Source organism: Papaver somniferum, chromosome 7 (genome assembly GCF_003573695.1).
Source record: "Papaver somniferum cultivar HN1 chromosome 7, ASM357369v1, whole genome shotgun sequence".
NCBI classification, from domain to species: domain Eukaryota; kingdom Viridiplantae; phylum Streptophyta; class Magnoliopsida; order Ranunculales; family Papaveraceae; genus Papaver; species Papaver somniferum.
This window is the reverse complement of record NC_039364.1, coordinates 122295124-122306615: the sequence shown is the minus strand read 5'-3', so window position 1 is coordinate 122306615 and position 11492 is coordinate 122295124. Positions and strand designations below refer to the sequence as shown.

General features: G+C 46.4%; 1 protein-coding gene across 1 annotated transcript; it reads right to left on the bottom strand.

Moving 5' to 3' along the window:
• Nucleotides 1-6765: 6765 nt before the first annotated feature.
• Nucleotides 6766-7839, bottom strand: LOC113295150. Its single transcript, XM_026543498.1, has one exon. It carries the CDS (start codon nt 7837-7839, stop codon nt 6766-6768), a length of 1074 nt encoding a protein of 357 aa, XP_026399283.1.
• Between the last annotated feature and the right edge of the window lie 3653 nt (nt 7840-11492).

The following is an 11492-nucleotide window of genomic DNA, read 5'->3' as shown; positions in this document are numbered from 1 at the left end:
GACCGAGGCGATGGTCATGGATCTACGGCCGATTGGTCGACCTATAAGCCTGGAGACGCTCCCGATTACACTTCTGCCAATTTTATCGTGAACTACCGGAGCGGGACATCTACCAATGGCGACCTTGCTGGTTTTGCTGCTAGCCCTCACCGTCAGAAATCTATGCCCGAGGGTGTTGAAATATTGATGCTAGATGCTGATCCCCTTGGTAAAGGTTCCAACAGGCGTGCTCGCCACACCAATGACCCATACTGGGACCGAGTTCCACTTCTTGTTCGCGGCCAAATTTTGCATGGTAGCTTTCCTCCTCCTCAATTTCCTGCAGAGCCTTATCCATTCTGGGTGATTAACTATGATAAAGCATGTTGCTTTCTTTCCACTTTCTTTGATTCCTGCTGTATCGTCTTGGGGTATTGATTACTTTCTTGTCGTAGGTTAAGCCTCAGGGCGAGTCTACCAAATCGGCTTCTATTTCCAATAAGAGGAGTGCTGGCACAAGGGTCGAGGAGGATCAGGGGAAGGTAACAAACATATAGCTTTTATTCTAAGTACATGTACTTTCCCCTGTTTTTTGCCTTCACATGTTCTGACGCTGAACCTTGTGCAGAAATTCCCTCGACGCGAGGATGAAGATGTTGGAGGGTCCGATACTCGTGGTAGTGAAAGTTTGGTTCCAAGGCGTAATCCTTCTCGGGGGAAGGTGGCGGAAAAGGGCGTGGTGTTGAAAAGCTCGGACGTTGTGATCGATATCCCCGATCAAGATGATGAGGACGATATATTCGGGGATGATCAGCTGTTTGATGAGGATACTGTTTGTCATAAGGAAGCGGAGGTTTGTGTGGAGACTGCTGTTGTGACTCCTGTCGTGCAGTCTGGTGATCAGGGGACGACCCAAACATCACTCCAAAAGTTGCCCCAGAAGGATGTTGGGTCTCCCTCGGGTGTTCAGACGTCCTTTACCATATCTGACCCTATTTGTGATTCACTTGGCGCATTGCACTCTGAGGAGTTCGGCTCCTATACTGATGAGCAGATGATTTCTGTCGTGCCCCTGTATCGTGATATCGCGCCGGCTTTTGATAATTTGGTAAGTGATTTGTTTGCACTTTTCCTTTGGATGTTATCGGTCCCCACTAATCTCGTCTTGGGATGGAATTTGTAGGCGTTGAATCGGTCGAGGTTGGAGGATGCTTTCCGTCGTCAGGAGATTAGGAAGTTGGAGGCTGCTCTTCAGCAGGAGAAGGAACGATCTCGCAATCTGGAGATCAAACTCGCCGATGCGCAAGGTATATTTTTTGCAATAGTTGTGTTGATTGAGTTCTTCATACTGATGTCCTGAGTCAATTATTATTCTTCTAGCCGAAATTTCTAGTATAGATCTAGACGCTTCTTAGGAGTATAGGCTTATGAAGAGAAAGTGGGATATCGAGAAAGATCTTGTGGAGAATCTTCGACAACGAATTTTCAATAAGGATGGGAATATAGGCCGACAGGAGGCCGAGATCCAGCAACTTCAAGAGGAATTGCACAAATATCGCCTGTTTGAGTATGTCTCCGAAGAGATAGATAACTTACGGGCCCGCTTGGGCATCTTTCAAAGACTTGCTGGTGATAAAACGTTACTAGCCGATAATCTGGAGAGTCAAAATTGTTCCCTTACGCTTCAAAATCGAGATCTTCATGAAGATCGGCGACGAATTTTGAGGGAAAAAGTTGTGGCCGAGCAGTCCAACCGAGATCTTCTTGAAAGGACCAAGGGTTTCGATAAGATGTCGAGTGACCTAGAGTGGATCCAAGCCCAGTTATCGATGCTACAAGTGTCCTATAACCGTCAGAGGGCCGAGTGGAGTGATCACAAGAAATATTTCCCTTCGAATGAGTTCAATGAACAATACTATAATGAGTTAACCTTGAAGCTTTCTAAGGCCGAGGACGAGTTGGCCAAGCCTGTGGAGTCGTTAGAATCTGTATTGCCAATTCTGTCAGGTCTCTGGAGTGCATGTTGGGGCGACCTTAAGACCTAGTTAGTTTGTTGTTTTTACTCCGTATTCTGCTATGCTCCGTGTTTAATATGCTTATGATGTTTTGTTGCAGCCGAGCAGGGTTGTGTAGAGGTTCTGTAGCGAAATGTGAAAAATCTCTGGCAGGAGGTGGAGCAATGGAAGAAGGCCAAAGGTGAGGTGAAGGTTAATCTCCATGCCGCCGAGGCGAGGTCTGACCAGCTTTCTCAGCAGATTGTGGACGAGAGAAATGCTCATCAGAGCGAGCTTTCTGAGTCGATCAAGGCCGGTGTGAACGAGTACATCGCGCAAAAGCGCCGCGAGGTTGATCAGAGAAAGGGGGGAGCCGGTGCTGTTCCACCCCGGAGTTGATCATGTCTTTTGTAGTGTTTCTCACTAATTTTCCCTTTGTCGCGGGTTGTAATTCGTTTGAACACTTGACCCATGCTTATTTGAACAACTTCTTTGAATGGGGTGCTGCGTCGCCAAGCTCGTTTTTCTTTTTTCTTTTCCTTGACAATTTCCGTCTTTATTATTGTGTTGGCGTTGTTTAATTTTATGGTTGCTATCTTGCTGCTTGTGCTCCATACCTGCATTTGATGTCACATGTCTTAGTATTAATGCATTTTCTGTCGAACACACTCAACAAGGAGGGTCATCGGGCCCGATGCCATATCCCAGCCGAGGTATCTCATCACTATATTTTATATTCAGTGGAAGGGTTTTAGTCGTCCTAGTTCTAGGACCGATAATCCCGAGTGGTTATCGACCAACCAACTCGGGCAAGTGGTCACGGCCACCTGCGATGGGGGTAACCTTTCAGATGTAAGTAGGTTACCTAGATGAGAAGAAATAGTATCTTAACAACCTTTGGTATCTGGCTTCCAACCACCAGTACCCTTAGGCTACCTCGGCACTTGCAAACTGCCACTTCCCCGAGTATCGAATAGCCAGTCGACTGTAAGTCACCTCGGCACTTCCACACTGGCTTTGCCCCGAGTACGAATGACCATTTGAGTGTAAGTCACCTCGGCACTTCCTCACTGTCTTTGCCCCGAGTACGAATGACCATTCGAGTGTAAGTCACCTCGGCACTTCCTCACTGGCTTTGCCCCGAGTACGAATGACCATTGGTCGCTCATGTCATATTTTCTACCCCTCGCGGTTTTAAAGAAATGAATGACAAGTATGTTTACCTGTTTCCCTCGGACCCCTCATGGGTAATAGAGTTTCAGATGTTGAGCGTTCCACGGTTTTAACTCGGGTTTTCCGTCTGGTTTGAGTAATCGATAAGCTCCCTCGCCATCTTTAGACACGATTGTGTATGGTCCTCCCCACCTTGCCGCTAGTTTAACGCCCTTTTTTTCACGTTCCCAATCGGCTAGATATTTCAACACTAACTGCCCCGGTTGAAACTCTCTTGGCCGAACTCATTTGTTGTATTCTCGTTGTAGTCTCCTTTGGTAATTCTCCATTTTTTGCAACGCCATCTCCCTTGTTTCCTCTAAGTCATCGAGCTTGGCCAATATTAGATCTGCCGATATTTTTTGCCTCTAGGCTTCAGTTCTTGTGGTGGGTATCATTGCTTCAGTTGGTAGTATCGCTTCGGTTCCATAGGTCAGCATGAAAAGTGATAGCCCTGTTGCTTCCCTTCAAGTGGTTCAATAGGCCCATAAAAAATTGTAGAGTTCTTCGCACCAATCACCGTATTCTCCATCTAACTTTTTCCTCATATTATCGGTGATAGTTTTGTTTGTGATCTCGGCCTGCCCATTACTTTGAGGGTATATGGGGGTAGCCTTGCTTTTCCTGATGTTGTAGGTGTTAAATAGTAGGTCGATGTTTTCTCCCTGGAGTTGTTTTCCATTATCCGAGACGATGGCCGCCGGTACTCCTAAATGACATATGATGTGCTCCCAAATGAACTTGAAGACGTCCTTGTCACGGATATGTCTCAGTGGTGCCGCCTCCACCCATTTAGTGAAGTAATCCGTCGCTACTATTAAGTATTTTCTCTGACCCGATCCCACATGTAATGGTCCCACGATATCGATCCCCCACTTTGCGAAGGGCCAGGGGCATACTACCGAGTTTAGGGTTACTGACGGTGCATGTATCTTTTTACCAAACCGCTGGCATTCTTCGCAAGCTTGCGCCATTTGTTTTGCATCATCGTTCATATACGACCAGAAGTATCCCATCGTTTTCGCTCTCACTGACAGACTTCGCCCGAGCTATGATTTCCGGCTGCTCTATAGTGTAGTTTATTCAAGATTGTCTGGCCTTCTTCCTTACTTAAGCATCTTAAGAGTGGTCCCAAGTATGATTTCCTGTATAGTATTCCGTATCTTAGATCGTAAGCGGCCGATTTGCTTTTCACTTTGTTGATCTCGGGTCGCCCCTTTGGTAACTCGCCTATCTCCAAGTACGAATGAATCAGCTTTCTCCAATCTCCGTCCGGATAACTGTCGGACGTGTTGATAGCCACGTCGACGTGCACCTCGGGTGTCTCTGGTATAGATGGGGCGAGGAGTCTCATGACACGAATACCCTGCACACTTGGGTCAGTGAGCTGGGATGCAATATATGCCAATGCGTCCGAATGTCGATTATCTTTTCTACATATGTGGCGAAATTTGATGCTGGGGATCTGGTCGATATAGAATTGAGCGAGCTCCCAGTACTTCTGCAAAATCGGGTCATGGATGGCGTATTTGCCTGTGGTTTGTCGGATCACCAACTGCGAGTCGCTAGTTAGTCTTACATCTTGTAGTCCCATCTCGACGATTAACCTCAGGGCGTGAATCGCATCTTCGTACTCGGTGACGTTGTTTGTCGCCTTAAATTCCAATCTAAACGAATGGACCATTTTTCATCCCTTTGGTGTGGTAAAGACTATCCCAAGTCCCGATCCATCTTTGTTTGACGCTCCATCGACGAATACTTCCCAACGTGATGGGCTACTTGATTCGAGTAAGTCGGCCGGGTCTTCTTGATCTTCTTCCATTCCGTGTATGTCCTCGACCTCATCTTCGTCACTTAGTTGAAAATCTGCCAAGAAATTTGCCACTACTTGTGCCTTCACTGCTGTCCTCATTTCGTAGAAAACATTGAACTGTTTAATTTGTTCCCCCCATTTGGAGATCCTTCCAGATCGGCCTGCATTGTCCAGTACCGCCTCAATAGGTGATTTTGTGAGCACGCGAATCCGATGGGCTTGGAAATACGTCCTTAGCTTCAGGGTGGAGAAAGCTAGCGCTAGAATCATCTGTTCCATCCTTGTATAATTTTTCTCGGCCGGACTTAATGTTTTGCTGATGAAGTAAACAGGTTCTTCCTCGCTCCCTTCATTTCGAACTAAGACTGCACTGATAGTATATGAAGTTTCCCCGAGGTATAATGTGAGGACCTCCGATGGCTCGAGTATTTGTAATACTGGAAGACTTGCAAGATGTAACTTAATATTCTGAAACGCCTCCTCACAGGCGTCCGTCCATTTGAATTTCTCTCCCTTTTTAAGAGTGCTAAAGAAATCCTTGCATTTGTCGGACGACCGAGATATGAATCCCCCCCAATGCTGCTATACTTCTGTTCAGCTTTTGTGCGTCTTTTATTGTGGCTGGTGAAGGCATCTCGAGGATGTCTCTGACTTTCTCGGGATCTGCTTCTATCCCCTTTGGAGTGATGATATATCCCAAAAATTTTCCCGATGTGACCCAAAAATCGCATTTGGTCGGGTTAAATTTCATTTTATATTCTCTCATCGTCCGAACAATTTCCCGCAGGTCTCGGATGTGATCCTTGGCTAGGCGACTTTTTACTAGAATATCATCGACATAGACCTCAATGGTGTTGTGGATCTGGTCTTCAAACATGTCTTCCACCAACCTCTGATATGTGGCGCCTGCATTCTTCAGCCCAAACGACATCTTGGTGTAGCAGTATAGGGCCCTTGGTGTGAAGAAGGAGGTGTGTTCTTGATCCTCGGGAGCCAGCGGGATCTGGTAATACCCCGCATCCGTCCATCAATGTTAGTGCCTCGTACCCCACTATAGATTCCACCAGTTGATCGATACTTGGGAGAGGGAAACTGTCCCTCGGACAAGCTTTGTTCAGGTCGCTGAAGTCGATGCAGATTCTGACTCCTCCGTTTCTCTTTGGTACTACGACCATGTTAGATATCCACTGTGGGTAGTGCGATTTCCTAATTATTCCCGATTCCTGTAACTTTTTTAGCTCCTTCTCGACGGCCGTCTGTAATTCTGGCGCGACTCGCCTCATCTTTTATCCGACCGGTTTGAAGCTTAGGTGGATCTTTAAATGGTGACAGCATACCTCCGGGTCTATGCCCTCCATATCGCACGCCCTATGCGAACGCGTCCATGTTCTCCTTTAGCACCGCCACGAGCTGGTTTGTTTGCTCGTCTGATAGTAACGACCCGATCCTCACTATCCTTGGTTCTTCTACAGTTCCCAAATTAATCTCCCGAGTAGGTTCTACGGCCGAGAAGCTTGGTTTTGGTTCCTTCATCGGTGTCGTATCCTTTAATTGCTATGAAGGTTCGCTTCCTTGTGTTTCGTATGCCATGACCTCCTGCGAAATAACTTTTTCCAAGTCCTCTGGCGATTTGGCTTCTTTAGCCTTGTTCTTCTCTCTCCTTTATCGTGCTCGTCACTCCTCATTTATTTGGGCATCAACCTGCATGCACTGTCGGGCTGCCTGTGAATCTCCTACGACCTAAGCTATCTCCTTGTACGTTGGGAATCATAGTCTCTGATGATAAGCCGATGCCACTCCTTTGATTCCCGCGATCCACGGTCTCCCGATAATAGCTTCATAGGGAGAGGCGACATCGAACACACAGAATGTAGTAAACGTATCTAGGTAACCACCTCCGTCTGATACCCTTAGGGTTACTTCGCCCTTTGGGATGGTCACGGTCCCATTAAAACCGTAGATACGATATGTCGATGGGACGAGTATATCATCTGACAACTCCATCCTCTTGAACGTGTCGTATAAGAGTACTTTGACTGAGCTCCCACTATCCACTAGTATCCTTCTTACCCTCAATTCCTCAATCAGCAGGGTGATAACCAAGGGATCACTGTGAGCTTGGCCGTTGATCGGGACATCCTGAGCCGAGAAAAATATGGGTCGCATCATCCAGGGTTCCATCGGCAAAGCTTTTGCTACACTGAAAATTTCCTTCCCATTATGATCCCTCTTGTGGATTCTAGACATGATTCCAGGATTCAAATTGTATGCTTGAGTGGCCGAATGTGAAATCGTGTTGACAAACTGCGTGGATCTGTCGATCCTTACCTGGTGGACGAGTGCATCGGGCGCTGCGGTCGTCTGGGCCGGGTGTCGGACGAACTGTCTCAGGTAACCGTCTCGAATAAGATGTTGCATGATGTCTTTTACTTCTCGGCAGTTATTTGTAGAGTGGCCTCGATATTGATGATAATGGCAATACTCTGGGTGATCCTTGTTCTCCTCGAACTGTATCCCTCTTGAAGTTGGGTATATGATGTCACTCATTTTCTCGACCTCTTTGAAGATTTCTTCTAGTGGAGCATTCAAAGGGGTGTATGTTCTCGCCTCGTTTCTCGTCCTCTTTCCTTTAGCTAACCATTCCTTCTTCCCATTTACTCGCGCAGGTGGGCTCGGTCTCTTCTCGGGCCGACGTTGAACATCGTCCGATGTCGACTCGGGCGCGGCACTAGCCTCTTGGACTCCCCTATCCCTTGATTCCTCCTGAATTTCTCCTAGGGCGATGAAATGCTCTTGCATTTTCCTCATTTCTTTCAATGTCTGTGGTTTTTCAGTAAACATGGCTATCCAGATGGGGTCCGACCTCCCTAATGTGTTTTCGAACCCGAATATCTTCTAGTCGACTGGTACTTTCCCAATTTATGTGCACAAATTTCTCCATCGATCGGTCAACGACCTGAGTGGCTCTCTAAACCGTCGGGCCAAGGTGAATAACCTGTTGACCTTGGGCCGAGGTCTGCTGTTCTGCATGTAAGTTTCGAGGAAGGCTTCGACTAGAGTCTCATAACTGTCGACTGTTCCTGGTGGGAGATTGTAGAACCACTTCCTTGCCTCGCCCTCCAGGCTTGCCGGGAAGAATTTACACATTACCACCTCATGGTTCTTCCATTGGATTAGGGACATAGTGTACATCTTCAAATGCTCGACTGCGTCTCCCGTATCGTCGAACCTAGATGGAAATGTGGGGAGCGTGCACTTGGGTGGGAAGGCCCTTAGTTCTAAATCTTGTGTGAAAGGGGTCCTCTTGGCCTCGCTTATGACCTCGGCTAACTTATCTTCTTCGTCGCTTCCTGACAGCTTCCTTATCTTTTCTTCTAACTCCCTTAGCTTGGCTTCGGTTGCACTGTCGGCCCTTGTGCCTCTCTGTTGATGATTCCTCTCGCGCCCTTCGTCTTCTGTTGATGAATCCTCGGGTGGACCATACCCTCAGATAGGTGGTGTCGGGGGTTATCCTGATCGGCCTCGGTGACCTGATATCCCTCGGCTGGAAGACCCTCTCGACCTCGACCTCAAGTTCTGTAGCTGATAGTTCTCAAACTCTAAAGCTAGGTTCCTCTGCTGAAGATCCCTTAAAGCCGCCTCTTGACTTCTATGACTTTCTAGAATTGCAAGTTGCGTTGGATCCGTACTCTCATGGCTAGAGTGACCATTTGATGGCCTAAATAAGCAGGGGGTGGCGCCGTCATCATGGGTAGGGGAGGTGGTACTGTAGGGGGTATCTGGGTCGATGCCGCTGGATCGACTCCGATAGTTGTTTCTCGTCCTAACTGTACTCGCCTAAGTCGTTCTTGCTCTCGTCCGAGTGCTTCTTGATACTCAACTTGTCGCCTGGTGTTTCGTCTCTGGGCATGCATGATTAGAGTCTCCTCATCATCTTCTGTGTCTGATGCGGTGAGTCCATCTATTTGATCATCCCTCCTCTGAGTTGAGACGATTCGCTCCAGAGGCGAGGGGTCATCTTCTCGTCCCAGATCGATTTCCTCATCTAAAGTCGGCATACCCCTTACACCTGCTCGTGATTCCTCAGGTGGTGGATGCCCATCACTTTCCTGCCTCGGCCCCGTTACTCCTCCTTGCATGCTACTGCCGGTGATCGTGCGGTTCCTCAGAGTTATCCCCATCCCTGACGTACTAGCCATTGGACACAGTATGCTGTAAGTCCGAGATTCGTTCCTACCTACGTCAGCAGAAACAGACAACACCTTACTTTGACCTGTTTTTGAAAAGTTTCTCTAGTACGTACGATTTTAAAGGAAAAAGGTGACTGACACCAAAACTAAGTTTCAAAAGTACGATTCCCTCTACTCTATCATGTTGACCTCGCCAGTCTTCCCTGTTTTGACTCTAAGTGTCTCTTTTAGACGGGTATCATGTTACGTCTCTTTCAAGGTTGCACGACGTCGCTTTCAGTACCACGACTCTGCATTAACTACAATTTGTCCTACATTCCCTAGACTCCAAATCATTAACTCCTAGTTCTTTGCGAGTAAAAGATCCAAATTCGTACTTTTTATGAGGTCAGCACACCACATTGAAATTTGGATCAAAACTTATGAACGTCCTTGGAACTACACAAGGATGTCTTCTCTGGATTCCTTGGGTTCCTTCCCCGGCGACTGATAATCTCGTCGTGCTATTGTTTTTGGCATTTTCACAAGCCAACATGGAACCTCAAGCAACTTCAACCACACATCGAAGATGTTATTTGGGAGTTTTAGAGGTATTCCGTTGTTGAACTCGTATGACGAAAACTAAGATTGAAATATGGAGATAAGTGCGAAAACTAATGTGAAAACGAAGACTGAAACATGAAAACAGACTCGCCTCCGAGCATGGCTAGTCGATCTGTTATCAGGATCCTTCCCTGGCCTCGACCAAACGCTAACAACGTTATTTGGGAGCTCTTGAAGGATTCCCTATCAACCCGACTGCTCGGAATTGACCCAACTAAAAATACTTGCTAACGACACGACTTCAACAATGAAAACTCAACCATATCAACAAACTTCAAAACTTAAACAAACATAAATAGACTTCACCAAACAGAGTTCATCCCATAGCATCAACTAACACACAAGGTGTTCTTAGGAGCTTTTGGATCGTCTCTGTTGGCACACGCAGCCAAGGTATCCGGAGAACTTAGACGGTCCCCTTAGTCGGTGCCAGAATGTAGCGGCATAAAACCACACACTACATTAAATGGTATAGAAGATGAATTGAAACTAAGTAAAGATGTTCAATAAACATAGACACAAAGATATACGTGGTTCGATATGATTACCTACGTCTACGGGGTGAAAGGATGAATGTTATTATTTCTTTTCTTTCATTACAAGGTGTTCTCTCCTTATCAAATGGTGTAACTCTCAAAATCTCAAATGCAGTGTCTTGTTTCTCTCTTTCAACCTACCCCTCTCTCTCTCGACCATCCCTTGTATTTATAGGCCAAGGTCGACATACAACAGAATTACAATGTTGGTCACATTACGTCAGTTTAGATGTTCCCTATCGGGCCTGTGTTGGCGCTCGCCCATCTTTCTAGTATGGCCGATAGAGTCTTGGTCTTTGATAGTTCTTCACCCGAGGTCGAGTCCTGATTGTCTGGTTGACACGATGTCGCCCTTCTTTCTTATCGTCCCATTGTTTGACCAGCTCCCTTTGTCTGACCGAGTGCTTTCTGATCGTCCGTCCGACTTGTCAGAGGATAAAGGTCACGTCCCATCCGGCAACTATAGGGCCTTCACGTCCGATCCACGTGACACCTCGCTCTTTGCGCTACTTGGTTCTATCTTGTGTTTCGCCGCTCTTTTCTCTTTGGTGTATCATAGCTTAAGATCTCGCCACCTAACCATGTGGATTATCTACACCTACAGCTCTGTTGTAGAACATCATATTTTTACGAGTCTCTTAATCACCAATTATTGATCAAACAGATGCGACTGCTAAATATGTATGAGCCATACGTACACAAGCCACATGGCAAACGAGAACATATAGGACCACCCCACGGTACTTGTCCTATTGGGTCGGGCCGGCGTTCTTCTCATTTAAAAAGAAAACTCCTTTACGAGTGGAGGATCAGGACCACTTCCAATAAAAGAAAAGAAAGAATCAGAAGAAAAAGATAGACTTGAAAAGGATGATAACTTTCAAAAATAAAAATCTAGTATTGAATAAGGTTACGTGGAAGTTACAGTCACTCTTGCTCCGAATTTCCTAAAACATCACTGACTTGTTTTCTTTCGGTGAATTCCTCTGCAATTGAGATTCTGAGCTTTCTAGGTGTATTTTCCTCGACAATTTGATCACACAATAGAAAAGGGGTTCCTAATTGCTAATTCAAATTCTAAGTTCTAAATTGCACGGAAATTGCAGTGTTTTATTTCTTCTCGTCAATTCCACAGTGCACAGTCCATTTGAAAAGAATTCTATAC

Coding starts and splice junctions, on each gene's coding strand:
- LOC113295150 (XM_026543498.1), bottom strand. CDS start 7,839: ATGTTTACTGAAAAACCACAGACATTGAAAGAAATGAGGAAAATGCAA.